At 40.2% G+C, this 25099-nt stretch overlaps 1 protein-coding gene across 1 annotated transcript in view; it reads left to right on the top strand.

The window, feature by feature from the left end:
• Positions 1-25099, top strand: part of SNTB2 (syntrophin beta 2) — a gene marked incomplete at its 5' end in the record, with an annotated part of 93919 nt that overhangs the window by 34160 nt on the left and 34660 nt on the right. The window contains 2 exons of the mRNA XM_080645659.1: positions 12574-12787; positions 21228-21438. Coding sequence (XP_080501785.1) covers positions 12574-12787; positions 21228-21438 — 425 coding nt within the window. The remainder of the gene's footprint in view (positions 1-12573; positions 12788-21227; positions 21439-25099) is intronic.

Here is a 25099-nt window from a genome sequence, read left to right as displayed (position 1 = left end):
CCTCAGGCTGTGCCCCCCTGCCTGGTTGGGCTTGACAGGGGACCTCAGGTCGTGCCCCCCACCCAGTGGGGCTTGACAGAGGACCTCAAGGTGCACCCTCAGTGCTGGGTCGGGGGAACTCAGGCCGTGCCCCCCACCCCAGCACCAGGCCAGGGAACCTCAGATCGCACCCCCCGCCCCAGCACTGGGCCAGGGGACCTGAGGCTGTGTCCCTCTGCCTGGCTGGGCTTGACAGGGGACCTCAGGCCACGCCTCCCGCCTTGCGGGGCTTGATGGGGGACCTCAAGGTACACTTCCTGTCCTGGTGATGGGCTAGGGGACCTCAGGCTGCTCCCCCCGCCCCAGCACCAGGCCGGGGAAACACAGGCTGCGCCCCCCACCAGGTGGGGCTTGACAGGGGACTTCAGGCCATGCCCCCCACCCCAGCACTGGGCCAGGGGACCTGAGGCTGCGCCCCCCTGCCTGGTGGGGCTTGACAGGGGACCTCAGGCCGTGCTCCCCACCCAGCAGAGATTGACGGGGGACCTCAAGGTGCACCCACAGTGCTGGGTCAGGAGAACTCAGGCCGTACCCCCTGCCCAGCAGGGCTTGATGGGGGACCTGAGGCTGCACACCCCTGCCTGGTGGGGCTTGACGGGGGACCTCAAGGCACGCCCCTGGCCCCGGTCTGGGCTGGAGGACCTCAGGCCATGCCCCCTGTCCTGGCGCCAGGCCAGGGGACCTGAGGTTATGTCCCCTGCCTGGTGGGGCTTGACAAGGGTGGGACTGGCCAGGTCTGGATCTATCTAGACCAATGGGGGCAGGGGCCAGCCGGGTTTGGGTCTCATGCGGTTTTGAGGTGCATGTGGGTAGGCGGGGACTTGACTCTGGGTCCCGTGGTGCGCCCCAGACTCTGATAGGAGGAAGGTTTTCATATACATTTTACTAATTTTCTTTCATCTCTGACACTTTTATTATAGAGAAAGGACAAATAGCAATATTAAATTATTTCCTCTAATCCCCTTTTAATGTGCACGAATTTCGTGCATCGGGTCACTAGTAGAAAATAAAAACCTCAACACTGAAAGGAAATGAAAACTATGTAATTCAAAGTAATTTTTCAGATGCACAATCTCCCACTTTTGGTATTAGTTCAATAAAGGCTTATAAATACACATATTTAAGGTACAGCAATTTTCACAGGGAAATTTGTTGGTAGTTGTGTTCCTTATAAAAACACTTAAAAATACAAACCTAAGATGTTTAAAACTTTTTGCAAAAACTTTTTAAATAAAAAAGTTGAAAATCTTGCATATTCTTGAGCAGTTTGAGGAAACATTCCAAAGAGAAACACTTTTTAAATTCATATTTTAAATATTTACTTTATAAATGACCCATAGCTAGTTTTACCGTATAAGACTAGTACTTAAAGAAGACTACCAAGGAGAAATTATATAGTAAACAGTCCCAAGACTAAAATTGTTTCAATCTAGCTTGTTCTATTTTTATATATATAAGAGTGTAAAAACTATTATTTGTATAAAAGTAATAGATATCTGTGTTAGAATTTGGTTGAGGCCTAAAACATCTTTTTTGCCAATTTACATAAATTTATGGTAAAAAAGCCATAATTTTAAAATACTAAAAATTTAACTGCTGGGGACAAATTTTGGAACTACCTAATTTCTGGTATATTTAGACCTGTTCCACTATAGCCCAAAGGCTTAAAAGGAAACATGGGTTCTCCTTGTCATCCTAATAGTAATTTGAGATCCTCAAAAAGGACATATAACTCCTACTTTTATTGACTTGGACGGGCCTTGGATTGAAATGGAGAAGGAATGATGGGTAATAAAGTGAATTGAAAATCCCAGAACTAACACAAACCACAGCTGTTTTGTCTAGTTTTTTAAACCCAAACATGTTGAAATCATATCTACAAACACATGTACTGCTTCTGAGGACATGCTTGGTTTTCTTGCTGGGGATTTGTTTTCCTCCTGATGACTAGCAAGAAGAAAGGAGCTAACTTCACAGAGTTAAATGATGAGGCAATAATAGGAAATTAAGTATGACTTTGGAAATGCTGGTCCAGCAAATTCAGAGAATTATAACTCAACATTTTTGTTCTATCTGAGGTGCTGGTGATTCTCCTGTAACTCCTCACTATTATAATATCACAAATCATTCCTCCCATGTCTTCAGACAAAAAAAAAAAAAAAAAAAAAAAAAAAATGTATAAAGAGACAAGGATTTCCTGCTTTTAAAGAAAAGATAATAATAATATCCTGCATTTGTTGAGGCAGGAGATCAAGATTGGGTGGGCTTATATACATATCATTTTTTGCCCATTAAAGTAGCAAAGATGGTTTTAAATAAGATTACTTGATGTTGGCAAGTGTACTGACATGGACATGCTTATACACTGCTGGTGGGAACATAAAATTCTTCCTTTTAAGAATTTGCAGTATTTATCATGACCCATAAATATTCCTTGGACCCAGTAGTTTCTCACCAAAAAAAACAATGTTCATTATTATATTACTTACAATAAGTGCCCAATAATTAGGGGGTGCCTAAATAAATAATAGTAAACACATAATAGAATGCTGTCTAGATTTTTTTAAATAACTAGAGGCTCAATGCACGAAATTCATGCACTAGCAGGGGGTGGGGGTGTCCCTCAGCCCAGCCTGCACCCTCTCACAGTCCGGGACCCTCGCTCCTTACCGCCCGCCTGCTCGCTGCTCCTTACTGTTTGGCTTGCTGCTCCTTAGTGCTGCTGCAGAGGTGGGAGAAGCTCCCGCCACCGCTGCTGCACTCACCAGCCGTGAGCCCTGTGGGAGCACACTGACCACCAGGGGGCAGCTCCTGCGTTGCGTGTCTGCCCTCTTGTGGTCACTGTGCATCATAGCAACTGGTCGTTTTGGTCATTCCACTGTAATGGTCACTTTGGCTTTTATTATATAGATGCTTATGATGAGTTTGTGTAACATAGAAAGATGTATGTTACTAAAGAAAGGACTAGCCCTAGCTGGTTTGGCTCAATGGATAGAGTGTCAGCCTGCGGACTGAAGGGTCCCAGGTTCGATTCCAGTCAAGGGCACATTCCCGGGTTGCGGGCTCGATCCTCATTAGGGGGCATGCAGAGGGCAGCCGATCAATGATCCTCTCTCATCATTAATGTTTCTATCTATATCTTCTCCATTCCTCTCTCTGAAATCAATAAAAATATTTTTTAAAAGGAAGGACTAAAAAGTCTGGAAGGAAATGTGGTGGAATTGGGAATTTTTATATTTCTCTTCATTTTCTTTTCAGTATTTGTCAATTTAATTATCTGAGAGAAAAAGATGAGGCCAACAGAAGGTAAAATGGTAGTTGTCAGGGTAAAGGGAGTTATTATTTAATGGGTACAGAGTTTCAGTTTGGGAAGATGAAAAAGTTCTGGAGATGGATGGTGATGATGGTTGCACAACAATGTGAATATATTTGTTGTGATGCCACTGAACTGTACACATAAAAATTGGTTAAAATGGTAAATTTTGTTATGTCTATTTTACCATAATTACTACAGCAACAAAGGCCATTACAATGGTTTGAGTAATCCAAAAGCATATTGGCAGTGGGAATTGAGGGAAGTAAGATTAGAGAAAAATTTCAAAGGGGGGATGGGATGGGATGCCTGGATGTGGGGACTAGGAAGAGAGAGGAGTCTGCAAAGGGTTCTGGAAGTGGTTCCCAAAGCTTGACTGGGCATGAGAATCAACCTGCCAAGGAACTTTTAATAAAATACAGATTATTGGCCTACGTGGCTAGAAAGATGCTAATGCTGATAATAAACAATGCACACAGGAGGAGATTAAAAATAATGAAGATTAATTTACCTTTGGATATGTTGAGTTTGAAGGTAAGGACAGCACCCAGGAGTAAAGAATTGGGGTCAACAAGAGATATTGGTTCTAGAGACCTATGTTCAACCTGGAGATCTAGCATTGAAAATTGCTAGGGAGGATAAAATGAGAGGAAAGTGCTAAAATCAGGGCATTGGGGAACAACTACATTGTAGGGATCAGAGGAGAAGAAGGCACCCTTCCTGTATAATAAAAGCCTAATATGCTAAGTGTCTGAACATTCGTTCGACCGTTCAACCAGTTACACAGACCACCAGGGGGCAGACGCCCTGACCAATAGGTTAGGTTGCTCCTGGGGTCAGGCCTCTCAGGACTGGGCGAGACAGCTGGACATGCCCTGGAACCCTCCCACAGTCCCTCCCCGGCTGATTGGCCGGGATCGGGACTGGGTGAGAGGGGCCGGACACACCCTGGAGCCAACCTCCTGCGGTCCCTCCCTGGCCTCTAAAATATTTCTACTAATTAATTTCCTTTTAATGTGCATGAATTCATGCACTGGCCCTCTAGTTAGAAAATAATGGCCACAAAGGAGGAATAAAAAACAGTTGATAGAGTGCATTGTCAGGTATTGGAATGGTCAACAGGAAGGATTGAGCCCTGGCCAGGTGGCTCAGTTGGTTGGAGCATCATTCTGTACACCAAGAGGCTTAAGGTTCAATCCTGGTTGGGGCTCATATGGGAGGCAACTGATCGATGTTTCTCTCTCACATCAGTGTTCCTCCCTCCCTCCCTCCCTCTGTCTTAAAAAAACCACTAAGCATATCCTCAGGTTAGGATTAAAAATACATACATACATACATACATAAGGATTGAGAAAGGGCCTTTGGATTGGGTAAGAAAATGTCAGTGACTCTTTAGCATTCAGTTTTATTCAGAAGAGTTAAGGAGCAACAGGAGAAAATAGAAACTTTCTTTTCTAGGAGTGCATTGAAGAGGAAGGAACTAACTCAGGGTCAGTAAGATCAAAGCAAGGCGTTGTCAGTTTGCATAAACTTGGTAATATTTTAAGCTAGTGTTTCTGCGGAGTGCTTGTCTCTCATGGGTCTCCTGTCTCTTTTGCTGTCCTCTTCTCCCCAGCCCTTTCACAGTGCAACGTGCTCTTCCTCATCTATACTCACTCCCTTGGTGACTGTGCTGGTAAGTCTTCCATTTGCCCTCCAGGTCCACTCCTTCTCTACCTGCTTTCTCTCCCAGGAGGATGACTGCATGGACTATATCAACAAGCCTCCCAGGATGCTGGAGGGAAAGGAGGAGAGTGAGATGGGAGCATTTATCCCCTTCGCTCCCAGTCTGCAGGCTCACTTCAGTCTGGTTGAATTTGACTGAAAGTCACTGCTCCTAACAAGTCAGCCCTCTATGGGACTCTCTCATTCTGGGTCTGGTAACCACTTCCTCTCCTAGTCTCTTTAGGCCTAGGTGTGGAAACAGGATATCACACTCTATTTCCCCTTGTGGTTTCCCTGAACTCTTGCCCACACCTTTATAAACTGTCCTTTTATTAATCCTGTGCCATGCATTTCCTGCTGGGATCCTGACTGATCTTATCCAGTCTCTTGATTTTAAATGTCCACTACATGCCAACAATTCCCAAATTTATAGTTCCAGCCCAGACCTATCTCTTGAACAGCAGACTCATATATCTGGCTGCCTGCTAGATTTGATTGTCTAATATATATCTTTTTTTTTTAATATATTTTATTGATTTTTTACAGAGAGGAAGGGAGAGGGATAGAGAGCTAGAAACATCGATGAGAGAGAAACATCGATCAGCTGCCTCCTGCACACCACCCACTGGGGATGTGCCCGCAACCAAGGTACGTGCCCTTGACCGGAATCGAACCCGGGACCCTTCAGTCCGCAGGCCGACGCTCTATCCATTGAGCCAAACCGGTTTCGGCTGTCTAATATATATCTTAACTTGCTGATCTTTCCTCCTAAACCTGTTGATGGCAACTCTATTTTTCCAGTTGTTTAGGACAAAAGTCTGAAAATCATCCTCAACTTTTTTCTTACCCCCCTCTTACCCAGTCTGTCAGGATATCTGAGTAGCTCTTCTTTTAGTAGAGAATCTAACCACTTCTCACCACCTCCTCTCCTATTGCCCTGGTCCAACTACTTTAACTCTCATCTCCAATAACCTCCCAGTTGATCTTCCGGCTTCTGCCTTAACCTTTTTCACTCTATTTTTAACATAGTGAAAATGATTAAAATGCATGTTAGATCATGTCACTTCTCTGTTTAAAACCGCCCAGTGTCTTTCTACTTCAGAATAAAAGCCCAAGTCCTTAGGATACCTAAAAGGCCCTCCACCATCTGCCTTCCGCACCTTTACCTTTATGACCCCATTTTCTAGTCTTTCTCCCTATTACCCTGCGCTAGTCACAATGGCTTCCCTTACTGCTTTAACAATATTCCCTCTGTCAGGAATGCTTCTCCCACATATCTGCATGACTAACTCCCCCACCTCCTTTAATCTTCCTTCATTCAGATGTTGTCTTTATGAGGCTTACCCTAACCACCTTATTTAGAATTCCCTAGCACTCCTGATCCATCTTCTCTTACTGTCATTCCTTTTCTGCAACATTTAACATCTACTAAACACTATATTATTTGCTTTTTAAAAATTTTTTTCATGCCGTAAAGTTGGTTTTCACTTCTTATGGTATACAGTTCTGTGAATTTTAACATATGTATAAATTCTTATGTCTGTAGCCACAGTCAGAATACAGGACAGTTCCATACTCCAAATAATCATCACATCCTCCTCATCCCTAACCTCTGGCAACCGCTGATCTGTTCATCATATAGTTTGTCTTTTCAGTAATGGGATCATGCAGTATCTAACATTTTGACACTGGCTGCTTTTACTCAGCATAATGCCTTTGAGATTTATCCATGTCGCTGAGTATATCGGTAGTTTTTTCCTTTTTATTGCCAAGTATTCTATTCTGTGGCTATACTGCAGTTTATCCACTCACCCACTGAAGGAAATTTGGGTTGTTTCCAGTTTCCAGGACACTTATTAAAAAAACTGCTAAAACATTAATGTACAGGCTTTAATGTGAACATAAGTTTTTGTTTCTCTGGAATATAATTTACTTATTAATTACATTTATCTTGTTTTTTTGCATGTTTTGTTCACAGATGTATTAGCTTAAGTTTCTAAAACAGTTCCTGGCACATACCAGGAGCTCAACAGATTGGTGAATATGCAATGTTACTTTAAAATGGAAAGGTAGCCGAAACCGGTGTGGCTCCGTGGATAGAGTGTCGGCCTGCCGACCGAAGGGTCCCAGGTTCGATTCCGGTCAAGGGCACGTAACTTGGTTGCGGGCACATCCCCAGTGGGAGGTGTGCAGGAGGCAGCTGATCGATGTTTCTCTCTCATCGATGTTTCTAACTCTCTATCCCTCTTCCTTCCTCTCTGTAAAAAATCAATAAAATATATTTAAAAAAAAAAAATGGAAAGGTAGCCCTAGCTGGTTTGGTTCAGTGGGTAGAGCATCAGCCTGCAGACTGAAGGGTCCCAGGTTCAATTCCTGGTCAGGGCACATGCCTGGGTTTTGGGCTCATTCCCCAGTGAGGGGTGTGCAGGAGGCAGCCAATCGATATCTCTCATCATTGATGTTTCTATCTCTCTCCCTCTCCCTTCCTCTCTGAAATCAATAAAAATATATTTTTTTTAAAAGGAAAGGTATACAATGGGAGGAAAAAAAAAGGGACATATGTAATACTTCCAACAATAATTTTTTTAAAAAAATAAATAAAATGGAAAGGTATAGTGAAACCAGGATTATTCTGAACACATTCAGCGTTTACATCGGCAAACCCTAGTCCAAGTGGTTGGAGACTTGAGTTGAAAGACACCTGCGAGTTGAGGACATAAAGGACTTTTTTCTGAAAGTATTTCCTCTCTAATGTTTTTAGTGGCCATTTAGCAGATTCCTGATTTGAGAATCTTGGGATGAGGTTAAGGAGAAACCTCTTGGGAGAATACTTTAACAGTGATATCAACATAACTCATTTGTGAGCAAAATGAAAAGCCAACTTTTCCTCCCTAAGGATAACCTAGAAACAAACTTGCTTGCAAAAGCAGGGGAAATAATTGGCACCATTCTCTCCACATTGTCCAATCCATTTAGTTTCACTTAAACTCACAGTAAAGGTCACTGGATAGAATAAGAAAAAGATAAGTTTAGGGGTAAAGAGGAAAATAATGATTCTGTGAGAGGTTGTGTTCATAAGAGAAGGTGATTGATTTTCTGGAATATTTCTATGAACAGCCTTAGCCTATGTCTGACTATGAAGTATCTTTTATTTAAGATTATTTGCTGCCTAATGGTTCCAAACCAGAATAGCAGTGTACCTCGTTAAAATACATAGGATACCCCCCCCCGCCCCCGCCATAAACCCTATTCTTTAGAGGATGGAATTCCGTAAGAATCAGTTGGCTCCTGGATCCCATCCAGTGCATTATAACTTTTGAAGGCTAACAAGATTTCACTTTAAGGTGGTTCCATGTTTAAAGTTTGAGCAAGGTTTGGGGATAAGTTTTCATTTTTTAAAATGTTTCTTTTGGTATAAATGATATGGACTCATAAAAATTTCAGACTACATGAAGATATACAGAACTACAAGAAGAAATCAAGGCAAGCCTACACCTATATCTGAGCACTATTGATATTTTGATGAAAAATCCTTCCAGGTATCTTTTCAGGTAGTTGTAGAGTACACATATATGTTTTGGTTACTCTAAAGAGAAAGGGCTACAATGTTGCTTTTAGGATGGGGGATAGCCCCCTTCACTTTTAATAAGAGTGACCAGTACATAGAAGAAAGAAAATTAACTCATAGCTCTCTGAAAAAAGCCATGAAATAGGCTGTGTGTGTATGTATGTTTTATTTAAATATGTGTGCAGTAATCAGTTCAGTGATACTGTGTGATTGAATGAACTTCCAAGTAGATCGTAAAGGATCCTTTCCTAACCACTATAATATTCAAGATTAGTCATTTAGAATGTCTTTAAGTTCCCTCGATTGGTAGCCCAATAGTTGGTATACTGCCTTAAATAGTTCAAAAAGCAAGTCTCTGCCATTGGCAGTGACTGGAAACTGTAGGAATTTCTGCCAAAGTTCTTGTGATCTAATCCTCTCTTGGAAGTACAAAGCTAAAGCATGCATTGAAATGCCTGAGTCAGCCACTCAAGGGATATACTGGCTGCAACCTGCTCATTTTTTTAGGATGAAAAAATCTCCTTGGTGACCTGAGACAGCTAGCTAGCTTTAACTCTCTCCACCTAGAAGTACATGTATTATAACTGCATAGAAAGCACACACACACACACATATACAAACACACATAAACTATATGTAAATGTTGGCATAATTGAAAAAGGACCCTTTATGATCTCCTATATTTTCTAGAATTATGGTTAATTTCAGCAGATCTTGTTTAGTAACTTATAAGAAAATACCTTCACCTCTTATATTGATTGTTGTTTAAAAATTTTAACTTCTCCAACTTTCTAATTTAGGGAAGGAAAAGAAAGCCACCTACTATTTATTGAATGTTTAGTATATGCCTAGAATTGTTACTTGTTTAGTGTTAACTCCTATTTTATAGATGAGTACCTCAGAACGGGCAAGTGAGGTCACATAGCTCTGAGATGGCAAGCACAGTTAGTATTTAAATCAGGTCTGTATGATCCCAAATGCCTCTCTACCACCACATCATGCAATAAAATGAACTGTAGAATGTTAGGCTTATAAAAAACTATTATCACTATTATTAAGTAAAAAATACAAGGTGCAGAACAATAAGCATAATATACTGCCTCTATGTGTAATGTGTGTGTATACATATATTCACGTGTGTGTGTCTGTTATACATATGCTTAGAACATCTAGTATATCTCTGAAATACCATACAATGGTTGGACCCTGGGAGGGGAACTGGGTTGCTAGAAAGCTAGACTTTTTATTACAAAATCTTTTATACAGTTGAATTTTGTCATATATGCATACATTTGATTATTTTTTAGATTTAGTAGTCTATTTGTTAGTAAAGTTTCATAAGCATAAAGCTTCTAATGCTATAAAATGTTAATGCTAGCCCTGTCTGGTTTGGCTCAGTAGATAGAGCGTCGGCCTGCGGACTCAGGGGTCCCAGGTTCGATTCCGGTCAAGGGCATGCATGTACCTTGGTTGCGGGCACATCCCTGGTGGGGGCGGGTGCAGGAGGCAGCTGATTGATGTTTCTCATCAATGTTTCTGGCTCTCTATCCCTCTCCCTTCCTCTCTAAAAAATCAATAAAATATATTTTTAAAAAATAAAATAAAATGTTAGTGCCAGCTCTTATGATACTGATAAGCATTGATAATGATCATATCTTTCTAGTTTTCAATTCCCATCCTCTACTCTAATGACCTACCACTTTGGAATTTGAAAAGGAGATAAAATATTGATATAACATATAATTGATGTTAGCAGAAGTAATGGTGACTGATTCATCTACGTTCAACTATTTACATTTTTAGTGCTATTTAAGATTTTAATAATCTTTGGTTTATCTATTTTTTGAAAAAAGAACATCATGCCTCAAATACAGTAGTTGCCAGTCATGACTGAGGTAAAAGAAATCTATATATATAAAGGCTAATATGTGAAGTGTCCAACCGTCCACCCGGTCGCTATGAGGCACACTGACCACCAGGGGGCAGATGCTCAACACAGGAGCTGCTGTGACGCGCACTGGCCATTTACAGAGAAACGGCACTACGGACCCACAAATCAATACTTGGCTTCCCCCAAGTGGGACACAGGCTCCGCCACCACCCCGGAGCGACAGCCCACCAAATCGCAGCCGATGCTGCCAAGACCCTATGGCGCAAAATGCAGCCCACAGCCCAGCCCAGAAATAGTCACTGTGGGCGCCGGGTAATGACATCATGTAGCAAAGCCCAGCTTCTTCTCCCTAGCAATTAGCCTCTTTGGAATTTCTTCAGCTCAGGAACACAACTTGCTTTATAGCCAGGTGCAAACATTTCACACTTTAACCAAATGTCTGTGAAGCGTTTTCCTGTGCCTCATCTCATTTGATCCTCACAGAAGTCCTGGAGTAGGTAGATAGGAGACTCAGTGAAATCCTGTTTTCTTTTCATTAGCCAGAAAACAGAGATTTAGAAAGCTTAGAAATTTGACCTGACTGAAAAGAAGTAAAAAATGGTGGACCTTGAAAATGACTTAACATTTTCTCACTGCGCAGAATATAGTCAAATACTGCTGCAGTTAAATATTTTACCCTTTGTTCTCCCTGTGTGATCTACAATAATAATCTGCTTCATGTTGATGTTTACTGCTGTATTGCTGACAATTACCTGAAAGAGAGGTTGGGGTGCTTCACTGGGCTGGAAAAAGTATAGCTAAATCAGAAAGCAGGTCTAAATAAGCAACTTTATTTAGGTATATAAAGCTCTCGCTGGCGCCAATCTCACACGTGTGTTTCCATTTTTGATTGACACTTCTATTATAGAAAAAGGGCGAATAGCGATATTAAAGTATTTCTTCTAATTAATTTCCTTTCAGTGTGCACGAATTCGTGCCCTGGGCCTCTAGTATTTTATATAATTCCTAAAATTGAACTTAAAAGAAAAAAGTTTCCCATCTATTAAAAGCTATATTTTATTTTAGGGCTACCATTAATGGAAATACTTTACCTTGAATACGCTTATTTTTGTACTTGTTTTCAAAATTGTTATGATCTGTTTACACAGTTGTCTTCCTTAGTAGACTGGTCATTCCTTGAGGGCAGGGTCCATGCCTCATTTGTTCTTGTTTCTCAGGGCCTCGCCTAATGCTTGACACTTAGTAGGTAGCTAAGAATGTTGATTGAATTGAATCAAATTGAACTAGAGATACTTAGCTTAGTCCAGTGAAGAGAGAGAGAGATCATCTCATTCTTCAGATATTTGAAGGTGTTCTCTCATGTGGAAGAGATTGCTCTATATGGCTTCAGTAAACAGAAAAAACGAGTGAAAGTTTCAAGATGTTTCTAAATGTTGACTCATCTAAATGTAAGGAGGTACTGAATCTATCACCAGGAGAGTCATTCATGGCTGGTCAACTCCTGAGACAATTTAAGAATTTAATTATTCATTTGTTTCTTCACTCATTTATTGAAACATTTGCTGAACAGACACTGTTCTAGATAATTGGATGCCAAGATTGAATAAATCATAATCCCTGCCTTGGGGAATTCAACAGCCAGCAGGGGAACAGAAGTTTTAGCAAAGGATTACAACCCAGGGTTCTAAGAAGATGTTGTTGTAGAGGTGTAATGGTAATACCCTGGAGAGAGGAGACAGAAAATGCTGCTGAGGAGGTGACTCTTGAGTAGAGTTGATCAGGCAGACCAAGAGAGGAAGGAGTGTCCTAAGAAGACAGAACAATACATACATAAGCTCAGAAGTTAAAGTTTTTAGAATAGAGTAATGCTATTTCATTTGTATTACATGCCCTTAAAGGACCTTCCAATACTAAGATTCTGTGTGCTGACTCTTTAAATTAGTGTTTTTGGCTTTGTGTTTTACTTCATGCTAGATATTGCATGAATGTGTGTATTTTAGTTGTCATTTTTTATAGGAAGCAAAAATACTAACCTCCTTCTTTGATTTTTGTTCATAGTCAAATTCATCCGAGAAGTAACGCCATATATCAAGAAGCCATCATTAGTATCAGATCTGCCATGGGAAGGTGCAGCTCCCCAGTCACCAAGCTTTAGTGGCAGTGAGGACTCTGGTTCTCCAAAACACCAGAACAGCACCAAGGACAGGAAGGTCATTCCTCTCAAAATGTGCTTTGCTGCTAGAAACCTAAGCATGCCGGATCTGGAGAACAGGTGAGCTGTACCTAAGCAGAACATCATACTTAAAGACATGTTGCAATACCATTTTGCAATAACATGACTGACTAAATTTCACGGAGGGAAACATCAGTCTGAGATAAGAGAATAGTTTTTGGCATTCCATATTTAAATTACTTTATACATATGTGTACAGTACATATATAGAAAATTTTGGGGCAAACAGACAAGAAGCTTAATGGTGGATACTCCCTGGGGAGTGGAATGGGATTGGAAGGAAAGAAGGGACTTCTGGTCTTCATTTTATACCTTTCTTTTTTTCACTATGAGCATTACTTTGTAATTGAAAAAATTTTACTAAAGAAATTTTTTAAATGTTTGTTTAGATGTAAATTTCTTATACTGTGGGAGTGTAAAGAGTCAGAGATCTGCATTATAGATCTCACTATCAACTAATTATGTGACCCTGGCAATATAGCTTCTCTTGACCTTAGTTTCCTCGTTTGTAAAATGGAAGAGTTGAATTGGATAATTTCTAATGTCCCTCCTAGTTCTATAAACATTTGGTTTCTATGAGTTTGTCTTCATTAACTCCATGAAGTGGTACTGGTAAACCTAGTGTTAGATTAGGGATTGTGGTGGGGGAGATAAACTTGTCCAAAGACATAGTTAAGGACAAACTTTTTATTATGAGCTTTCACTTTTATGGTCTCCTCCAGTCTGAATGCAGAGCCAGGTACCTGATCAGATGGAATGGATCATAGAAGATAGCAAGTAGCTGAGTGACTTCTTGGGCATTTTAGACCTCAGGGACATTAAAGCTCCTGCTCTGTAACATGTGGTATGATATGCCCTAACGGACTGAGCTCTACAATCAGACAGACCTTGATTTGAATCCCACCTAGGTACTTGCTCAAAGGAAGTGTCTGAGCAAGTCCCTTCACCTCCATAAACTGCCATATCTCCATCTGTTAAAAAACACACCCAAAAACATAATAATTAACTCATTGTGAAGATTAAATATGAAGCCCTTTATGTAGAGGCAAGCACATAGTAGATTCTTAAAAAAATATCTTTAAAAAAGTCTTTAAAATGTCTACACACTTTTAAAATTATATTCTTATATATTTGTATTGTTTTTGTTGCTTTTTTAAATTTCTTTTTAAAAATATTTTATTTGTTTATTTCAGAGAGAAAGAGAGAGGGAGAGAGAGATAGAAACATCAATGATGAGAGAGAATTATTGATCGTCTGCCTCCTGCATGCCCCCTACTGGGGGGATCGAGCCCACAACCCAGTCATGAGCCCTTGGATTGAACCCGGGACCCTTTAAATAAGTCTCTTAATTTCTCTATCATCCTGTTGGTTTTTTTCTGTTTGTAAAATGGACTAATACCTGCTCAACTATATTCTTTAGAACTACTTCAAGGATAAATAAGATAATATCTATAAGATAATATCTGTGAAATCAATTGGACCTTTTGGTCCTTAAATTTATCTCCACTTGGTCAAGGGAAGTGTCATGGCAGGTGACACAGCTGCAACATTTAAAACCATGCAGAAAATTCACAATTTATATAGGAACAGCAAAAATAAGTTTCATCAGGACATCTGTCATCAAGACACTTACCAAATTGCAGCTTTATTTAGCTGTGTTTCTGTTTGAAAATCTTTATCTTCCATAGTCTTTTGTAAAACTCTGAGCAAAAAATAGGCTTATGTTCCCTAATCTGGAAAATACTTTGGAATCTGTTTTTAAGCCGTAGGTAGGCATGTGGTTTCTCATCATCCCATCATTCTTCACTTCCCCCTAATATTTTATTATGAAAATCTTCAACACGTAGCAAAGTTGAAAGGATTTTATAGTTAGTGCCCATTTTTCCACCACTTAGATTCTACCATTAACATTTTACTCTATGCTTTATCACAGATTGGCCCATCCATCGATCCATCAATTCAGTTTTTATAAAATGCATTTTAGAGTGAATTGCAGACATTAATATATTTTCCTCTAAATACTTAAGTATGCATATAAATAACTAGAGTTCAGTGTTTTTTATAGGTTTTTTCCCCTTTTGGGCCAATATTTACATACAACAAAATGCATAAATCATAGTTTTAACAAATGCATACAATTATGTAACCCAAGCCTATCAAGATATAGAACATTACCATCACCCTGGAGAGTTTTCTTGTGCCCCTTCTCAGTCAGTTCTCTCTCCCACTTTCCCAGGCAACTACTGTTCTGATTTTCTAGCATTAGATTGGTTATAACTATCCTACAACTTTATGTAAGTGTATTTTTGTGTGATAGAATTCTTTTGCTCTGCATAAGATTTTTTAGATTCGTCTATCTTGTTGCATGTATCAATAGTTCTTTCTCTCTGTTGCTGAGTAGTATTGTGTTGTATGAATGTATCACATTTTATCTTTATTTTTGTACTGATGGATACCTGCACTGTTTCCAGTTTGGAGCTGATATTAATAAAGTTATGTGAATATTTTTTTTAATCCTCACCTGAGGATATTTTTCCCATTGATTTCTAGAGAGAGTGGAAGGGAGGAAGAAGGGAGAGAGAGAGAGACCCTTTGATCTGTGGACTGACACTCTAACCACTGAGCAAAACCAGCCAGGGCTATTGTGAATATTTTTCTATAACTCTTTTTGTGGGCATACACTTTCATTTCTCTTGGGTAAATTCTAAGAAGTGGAATTGCTGGGTCAAGGGATAGGTTTATGTTTAGTTTTTTAAAAAACTGCCAGACTTTTTCCCAAAGTGGTTGTGCCATTTTACATTCCCACCACCAGTGTAGGAGAGTTTCTGTTGCTTCTCATCCTTGCCAGCATTGGTGATGTCAGTCTTTTCAATATAAACTATTCTGATAGGTATGTAGGAATCTCTTTGTGGTTCATCTTTTACCTTCTAAATGAAGAAGGTATTTGACACAAGAGGAAAGCATCCTTTTCTTCTGTTTTACTACTTTTATTTAGTTTCATATTCACTATCCAGAGCTGAAAAAAAAGTGCTGACCATCAGAATGAGTAAATAAGGAGGAGGAAGTTTATTCTCTTCCTCCACCTTGAGTTCTCAAGACCTCACTAGATGCTTCTGATAGTTATAAACAGTTAATTCTGGAAAGTGAAAGCTAAATAAATAATGATGACGTTCAGGGAGAGAACATGAGCCCATTCCTTAGCAAACAGCCGTGTGGGCAGTGTGGAGTTTAGCAAGGACAAGGTGTTCTTAAACACTACTTTTCGGAAACGTACATCTGTTTCCTTAGAGTTGGTTCACAATGTCTTGTTCATCTTCACATTGGCTGTTTTCCATGTAAAAGGTAAATTTTGGCTTTATGACACATAAAACAATATGATTATTACTGAATTGAGCACATAAGTTATGTCAAAGACTTTACTAAACGGAAGAAATAAGCAGGTTAGACTTATAGAATCCTATGCTTCTGTGTATCTAGATATTGATTTGATTCATATGATCGGAATGGAATTGCATTTCTCAGGAAATCCTCAGTGGTTTGACTAGAAGCCAAAACTGTTCACACTCTAGCTGTTTCCTCCTCTCTCCTGTGGACCTAAACAATTACTGGCAGACTGCCTCAAAATTTTTGTTAGGAGAGTTTTCATATGGATTTTTCTTTTAAAACAGCAATAGGCTTTAGGAAATACGTTATCCCCTTTATCAGGTGTAGGGGAGCGTCCTCTTCAAAGGCAGATTCTTCTGTATCCTAGAACCATCAGAATTTTGGAGTTTCTTTTCTGTTTCTTCTCATTTAATTTGCTATTTCACAATCCCTTTTTTTAAAAAACACTGCAAAATTTCTCTTTTCATGAAAAACCGGTGATCCTGCCCTGAGAACTAATTTATTGCCTGTTTTCACCTTTTTCCAGCCCACTGGACTTTGTTAATCAAGCTTAATTTTATTTTATAACAGACTTACTTTCCATTTCCCCAGTTATTAATAACTAGGGTCTTTGATGTTAGGATTTTCAGAGTTCAGAGGCTGTTGAAGGAGATGTGTCTGAGAGACTGTCAGGAACTGTATGAGGTGAAAAGGCCTTTTCAGAAGGTGAACGTTTTGTACCCAGAGAAGGATGAACTGATTCCTATCTGTAGTGCTAAGTAGGCCAGGAGGAGGAGTGAAAGAAATTTCTTGTCATGGTTTTACAACTGAACTTTTAGCATGTGTCTAAAGGATGTTAAGCTGGTTACAGGGAGTCCAAAGCAGCCAGGTAGGAATAATTAGCCCCTTTAGAAAGCAATCAGCGCGCTAGAGGATCCGGGTTAAGGACATCACCGGCTCTTCCATCCAGTTAAGTGAGATGAGTGTGGGTTTGAACCTTTTGCTGGTTTGAGGGTGGGGTAGTCACTGGCCTCTGTGTGTGGGGAATGCTGAAACAGGCTTTCAGCCAGACCCTTTATTTTAACTGTGTGCTTTATTCCTACTGTCAGAGGTACCTGGTGCCTCCAATTTCTCAGCCTCTTTGGGATTCTACACCATGGATTGGCTGGGAGTTGGCTCTCCCCACTTTTTTTTAGGTCTGATACATCATTTAACTCCTCTGTCTGATTGCCAATTTCCAAAATTTTGTAGTGCTTCTCTTCTTTTCTCCATGAGCGTGTAGGATTATGCTTTTTAAAAAAATTCCTTTTAAAGGTTCCTGATGACTTCTTAGCTACAACACCAAATTCACAGTACATAAAAGAAAAATTTTATAAGTTGACCTTTATTAAAATTAAAAACTTCTGCTCTATAAAAGGCACTGTTTATTAGGGTTCTCCAGAGAAACAGAACAATAGAAAAGATGGATGGATGGATGGATGGATGGATGGATGGATGGATAGATAGAAATAGATTAATTTTAGGAATGGGCTCATGCAATTATGGAGTCCAAGAAGTCCCATGATCCGCTGTCTGCAAGTTGACGAAATAGGAAAGTCAGTGGTGTAATTCAGTCTGAGTTCAAAGGCCCATGGATCAGGAGTGTCAGTGTGCGAGGATAAAAGAAGGTGGATGTCCCAACTCAAGCAAACAGCAAATTTTCCCTTCCTCCACCTTTTTGTTCTATTCATTCCCCAAGTTGGTGAGGGCCATTCTTACGTAGTCTACTGGTTCAAATGCTAATGTCTCCCGGAAACACCCACAGATACACCCAGAAATAATGTTTTAACAGTGATCTGGTCATTCTTTAGTTAAGGATGACACATAAAATTAACCATCATACACCATTACAGAATGAAAAGAAGCCACAGAATGGGAGAAAAATCTTTGTAAAATGCCGATCAGATAAAGGACTGGTACCCAAATAAACAAAAAATTCTTAAAGCTCAACATTAAGAAGCCAACCCAATTTAAAAAATGGGCAACAGATCTGAACAGACACCTTACCAGAAGAGAAAGAAACACAGGTGGCAAATTAGCATATGAAAAGACCTCAACATCATCATATGTCATTAGAGAATTGCAAATCAAAACAGTGAGATACTGCTACATACCTATTAGGATGTCTAAAATCAGGGCAACAGTAACTCTTTTTAATCCTCACCTGAGGATATATTTCCACTGATTTAGAGAGAGAGAAAGAAATATCTCAATGGAAAGAAACATTGATCAGTTGCCTTCCTCATGTACCCCAACTGAGGATTGAACTTGCAACCCAGATAAGTGCCCTGACCAGGATTTGAACCCCCAACTTTTTGGTGTATAGGATGACGCTCCAACCAACTGAGCCACCCATCCAGGTCTAGAGCAACAGGAACTCTTACTTGATGCTGGTGGAAATGTCAGATGATCCGGCTACTTTGGAAGACACCTTGGCAGGTTCTTACCATATATGATCCAGCAGTCATGCTCCTTGGATGATTTACTAGATGGCTAACTCCATTGGGAAGGCATGTGAGTGGGTGAGTAGATAGGTGCAGGTAGATGTGTTTATAACCTGTCTCATAGCATAATACCTGCTTGGGGGAGGTGGCCAGAGGTAGAGAGGCCTCCATCGCAGTTCTGCTTTGCCACTACCATCTTCAGAGTGCCTTTTTTAGATAAGAACTTCCTAGTAGTCTTCATAGTCCTTAATAGAAGCACTTTTTATAACCTGCAATAGGCTTTAGGAAATACGTAATTGTGTGTTAGTTGTTTAATTTTCTGCCTTCCCCATTAGACTAGAGACCCAGTGAGGGAAGAGACTATTTTTTTTCATCTCTTTATCGCCAATAGCAATATCTACCACAGTATCTGGTATGTAGAGTAGGTGCTCAATAAATGTGTTTAAGAAAGATAGACTAACCAGTGTTCAAATGAGAGAGAATATTTGCCATATTAAATGTGACACATTTAAATATTTGGCAAATGAGAGGAATTCAAGGCAGAAATGCCAGTGTAGCCCGGCCGGTATTGCTCAGTGGTTGAGCGTTGACCTATGAACCAGGAGGTAATGTTTCGATTTCCTGTCAGGGCACATGCCTGGGTTGCGGGCTCAATTCCTTGTAGGGGGTGTGCAGGAGGCAGCTGATCCATGATTCTCTCTCATCAGTGATGTTTCTATCTCTCTCTTCCTCTCCCTTTCTCTCAGAAATCAATTAAAAAATTTTTTTAACGAAGAAAAAAAGAAATGCCAGTGTACATGTAAACTGCTTATCTTTGGCAGAAGTTGTAGGATCTGATGGCCGTGCTTCAAGGCAGCAAAAACTGTCTTTAGAAAGACAGTGGCAATTCATCAGTTTCTATCCTACCATGAGAAGCACTCCTAAGAGCTTTTTCTTTTCCATTTTGAAAGAACTGTTAGAACACAACAGTGTGTATATATATTAGTCATTTATTTATTTGACTTTTTAAAGTCATCTTGACAAAAATTTTGGCCAAAACACAAAACAGTATCCAATAAATTGCTGTGTACAGAATTTGTTCAATGTACTTTTAAAAAAAGGTTACTTTTGAAGTATATAAATTGTTCTCAGTTGAGCATCTACACTAATAAAAGAGAAACATGCAAATTGACCATCACTCTGCTATACCCACCAGCCAATCAGGAGCAAGTATGCAAATTAGCCCAACAAAGGTGGTGGCGGCCACAGAGTTGGAGCGAGCAGGAGGCTTGGGTTGCCCCCGGTGATGGAGGAAGCCAACTTTCCCACCCACTCTGGCCGGCCTGACCTTGGCTCTAGGTTACAAAGTTTCTATTATAGAAGATAAATAAATCCCAGATACCTGCTTCCAGTCGGCCCTGGCCTCTGCTCAAGGAGGGGCTGGGAGCCTGGGTTGCCAGGGGCAACCCAGACTTCCAGCCGGCCCTGGCCTCTGCTCAAGGCTACAAAGTTTCAATTATAGAAGATAAATAAATCCCAGATACCTGCATCCAGCCAGCCCTGGCTTCTGCTCAAGGAGACACTGGAAAAAAAAAGAAAAGAAAAAAAGGAGGGCTGGGAGCTTGGGTCGCCGGGGAGTGTGGCCAGACTGCAAACAGCCATCAGCCCCTCACCCAGACTGGCCACACCCCCATGGGTGAGGGTCCCCGCTGGGGGCTTGGCCAGCATGCAAACAGCCATCAGCCCCTCACCCAGGCTGGCCAGGCACCCCAGCAGGAATCCCCACCCTGAAGGGGCTGTGGCCAACCTGCAAACAGCCATCAGCCCCTCACCCAGGCTGGCCAGACACCCCAGTGGGGACCCCCACCCTGAAGGGGGTGTGGCCAGCCTGGCAACAGCCCTCAGCTCCTCACCCAGGCTGGCCACACCCCCATGGCCCAATCCCTGTAAACGGCAGTCAAACATCCCTCAAGGGGTCCCAGATTGGAGAAGGTGCAGGCTGGGCTGAGGGACACCCCCCCTCCCTGTGCACGAATTTCGTGCTCTGGGCCACTAGTTAACAAATAATAGTCATACAGTTGAAGAGCTCTTAATTGTTTTACTACTATGACTCAGTAGATGATTTATTATATAATGTTACTCAAACACTGAAAAACAGTTGTAAATTTTCATAAGGAATCATATTCTTCAACTATTTTCTCTTTCCTTTATTACACACAAAATTTCAGTTCACTGTTTGGCAGTAGGTTTTATTTACCTAGCAATAGTTTTCTAAAGGAATTTTCTAAATACTTTTAAAAATATCTATTTCTTCTTTACAACGTGCCCATCAGATTCAACAAGCTTTCTTTCTATTTCTTTGGCATGGAAATTAAGACAAAGTGAAGTGTTCTATTATAGACTATACAACAGGTTCCCTCTTCTTAGGTTATTATATTCACACATTGAAATAGGAGATCCAACAGTTAGTCGTTCTGATGATTATCTTTCCATATGTGGTTTTCTCTGGAACTGGAGAAAACTATGGAATTAGGAAAAAGCATCTCTATTCTGGAATGTAAAATTAAAATAGATTCCCAATAATGTGTGTTAAACCCTGGCAGGTTTGATGACTTCTGATCTAGCTCACTTTTTCGTTTTCTTTTTCCACACAGATTGATAGAGCTACATTCTCCCGATAGCAGGAACACGTTGATCCTACGCTGCAAGGATACGGCCACCGCACACTCCTGGTTCGTAGCTATCCACACCAACATTATGGCTCTCCTCCCACAGGTGTTGGCTGAACTCAACGCCATGCTTGGTGCAACCAGTACAGCAGGAGGCAGCAAGGAGGTCAAGCATATTGCCTGGCTGGCAGAACAGGTAGGCTGGGCGGCAGGGCAGGGTTGCCATTCACAGCCAGGATGATTCTCCCATTTCATATTGATCATGCAGTCAGGTCTGGACATCTGGATTGCAGATCTTTGGTTTATCCTCCCTACCATTTAGCTGTTTATTGCTAATTATCACCTCCACCAGAAGAACTGACCATCATGATAATCATCATCACAACAAACTAAAAAGTGGTTCTTTCTTATCATCTCTGTTCTTAATGACAGAGAATACTTTTCATGATTTTAGAACAGGATCAGCAAACTGTTTCTGTAAAGGGCCAGATAGTATCACAACTACTTGCCATTGTAGCAATAAAACAGTCATAGACAATATGAAAATGAATAGGTGTGGCTGTGTTTCCATAAAACTTATTTACAAAAACAAGTAATGGGCTGCATTTGGCCCACAAGTCATAGTTTCCCAACCCCTACTTTAGTCTGTTGACAGAGTTTTAGGAACAGCAGGCTTAGTCCCCTGCTCTGGGAAAAGTATAAAATATACAAAGTATTTTACAAGCCATTAGACAAATGTCTTCCCCAACTGAAAAATGAAGAGAAACAAGAGAACCTAAGTGGCTATCGGCCGAAGGGAAAGGAAGAACTTAATCCAAGTTTGACGTAAGGGAGGCTAAAAGTTCTATGCGATGTATGGTACATACTTTTTCTTTTGGGTCTATCACTGTCAGCTGAACCAGAAGGACTTTAAAAAAGAAGACTGGGCCCTGACCAGTTTGGCTCAGTGGATAGAGCATCGGCCTGCGGACTGAAAGGTCCCAAGTTCGATTCCAGTCAAGGGCATGTACCTTGGTTGTGGGCACATCCCCAGTAGAGGGTGTGCAAGAGGCAGCTGATCGATGGATATTTCTAACTCTCTATCCCTCTCCCTTCCTCTCTGTAAGAAATCAATAAAATATATTTTAAAAAATAAATAAATAAAAAAGAAGATTGGACTTGGGGTTCAAAGAAGAGTGTTCAAGTGCTAGTTCTGATTTTCACTGGTTTTAACTCTTTTTAAAAGTGCCTTCATCTCTTTGAATCCTCGTTCCTTCATGTGTGTGCAAGGGGGCGGGCAGGCAGTATCAGCCCAGGGTGGTTTTATTCTTTTATTTTTGTTTTGTGTTTTAAATACAGTTTCCCAGGTCGCACCTCCCCGCCCCCCAACTTGGCTTCCATCTCAAAAGGGTTTTGAGTTGGTAGATCTATTGTGAGTCCTGGCAATCTTGTTTGGTAACTTTCAGTGATTGTGTTGTGGACCATTTTGGATTCTAATCTATTTTTCTCAGCTCTGAAATTTTTGAACATTTCAAATAATTATAATAAATTAGACATAGACTTATATTACTCACTAACACAAACTTAAGAACCATATATATTTAGATATGTGATCATTTTTAGGGAGCATAATTAGAATAACTAGACAGGGAAGAAACTAATGAAAATCATGGTATAACTACTTACGACTTATGAAAGTTTTAGTTTTTTAGTTATGTTTATCATTGTTTCTATTTTTTATGCAATAGTTGAAAAACACCATTGAATTGCAATTTTTTGTGCTTTCAGCAATGGTAGAAATATTCATGATTTTTAAAAGGTAATAATTCACATAGTTCAAAAATCAGAATAAAAAGTTAAGAGGTGAAAAGTCTTACTCTCTTTCCTATCCCCCATCCGCCTAGTTCCCACTCCCAATTCTCCAGAAAGGTCATCAATTTCATTACTTTCTAATAATTTGTTTGAGAGTTTCTCTATGCAAATAAAAGCAAATATGAACATATATCCTTCTTTTCCTCTCTTATGAAAGAAGATAGCATATTATGCACACTATTTTATACCTTGCTCTTTTTTTCATTAAACAATATATCCTGAAGATCTTTCCATATCAATGAATAGAGGGCATTCTTTTTTCCTTTGTGTGATTGCAGTTAAATAAGCACACTCCCAATTTTGTTGTTATTGTCTTTTGCCATTATCAATGATGCTGCAATGAATAACCTTGTAGTTTGTTCTTTAAACATGTACTGTCCAAACTCTGGTTCTGAGTTCAGATAAATCAGGTAACAAGGGAACCCACATATCTGAATGTATTTGGTTCATAAGTTTGTGTTAGTGAGTATTAAAACTTTGGTCAGAAAGGGATTTATCGAGAAATTTACATCAGTTCCTGAGTTTGGATAATGACAATTCAGAGAATAGGGGATAATTCTCTATCTGTAGGATAACTCCCAGAAGTGCTGAGTCAACAGGTATATTAATTATCTATTGCTATATAATAAATTACCCCAAGACTTAGTGGCTTTAAAATAATAAGCATTTACCTTACACAGTATCTAAGGATCAGGAATCTGTTTACAATTTGCCTAGGTGGTTCTGGCCCAGGATCCCTCAGGAAGTTGTTGTCAAGCTGTCAGCCAGGGTGGCAGTCATCTGAGGGCTTGACCGGGTTGGCAGGTCCACCTCCAGCACGATTCATTCACATGGCTGTTGACAGGAGGCCTCAGTTTCTTGCTGCCTGTTGCGGAAGTCGTCAGGCCTTTCCACGGGGCTGCCTGAATGTCCTCAAAACATGGCTGCTGGTTTCCCCCGGAGTGATGATCTGAGAGAGAGAACAAGGTGGAAGCTACAGTGCCTTTTATGACCTCTACTCTAGTCTGCTTTACTCTTTTCATTAGAACTGAGTTACTAAGTCCAAGGGCTTCACCTCTTAAGGGGAAGAGTAGTAAAGAATTTGTGGGCATATTTTTAGTTTTGTTTTGTTTTTAATCCTCATTAGATGATATTTTTGCACTTGATTTCTAGAGAGAATGAAAGGGTGGGAGGAGAGGAGAACGAGAGAAACATGGATTGGTTGCCTCCCACATGTGCCCCCATCAGGGCTGGGGGACCTGTAACCGAGGTACTTGCCCTTGACCAGGAATTGAACCTGAGACCCTTAGGGCCAAGGCTCTAACCACTGAGCAGCCAGTCAGGACATATTTTTAAACTACCACAAAGGGTATGTGCATTTGTAATTTTGATAAATATTTCCAAATTGCCTTCCATCAGCCTTGAACTAATTTAGATTCCCAGCAATGTTTGAGAGTTGCCAGACTTTTTAAGTGAACTTAATATAGTTTATGCTACATACAGACAGGTCGGAGAAAAATAAAGCCACCAATTCATCAGTCTGTCTTTTATGAACCGTATTATGTGTGTTTCCTTCACTCATTTGTGAGCTCCTGGAAGACAGGAGCACACTTTTTCTAAATCTTGATTGCCACCAGGGAATTTAGCCTCATGCTTTGTATTATAATGCAAGTGCAGTAATTTTTTTCTTTGTCTCTGTATATACATACAAAAAGCAAGCAAACAAGTCACTAATTATAAAATCTTGTCTAAGAAGACAACTTTAAGGTTGGGAAATAATACTAAGAAGAAAATTTTCAGCCACTTTAAAAATAGTACCACTGATTGCACAGTGAACACCCAAGTGTGCTTTATAGTTCCCTTGGCTTTGACTCTGTGCTAGAGCAATGTCTGTTCTTTTCCTCTGCATTGAAAGGACTGTTCATCCTTGTAAATGTGTATTTATAAAGTCAGCACATTATATTGTATTAAAGGATAGGAATTATCCAGAATAAATCTTCAAAAATATACTTTATCATGAACTATAG

This window comes from Plecotus auritus (assembly GCF_963455305.1).
Source record: "Plecotus auritus genome assembly, chromosome: 10".
Taxonomy (NCBI): domain Eukaryota; kingdom Metazoa; phylum Chordata; class Mammalia; order Chiroptera; family Vespertilionidae; genus Plecotus; species Plecotus auritus.
Note: the sequence above shows the minus strand (reverse complement) of the source record. Positions and strands in the feature narration are given on the sequence as shown.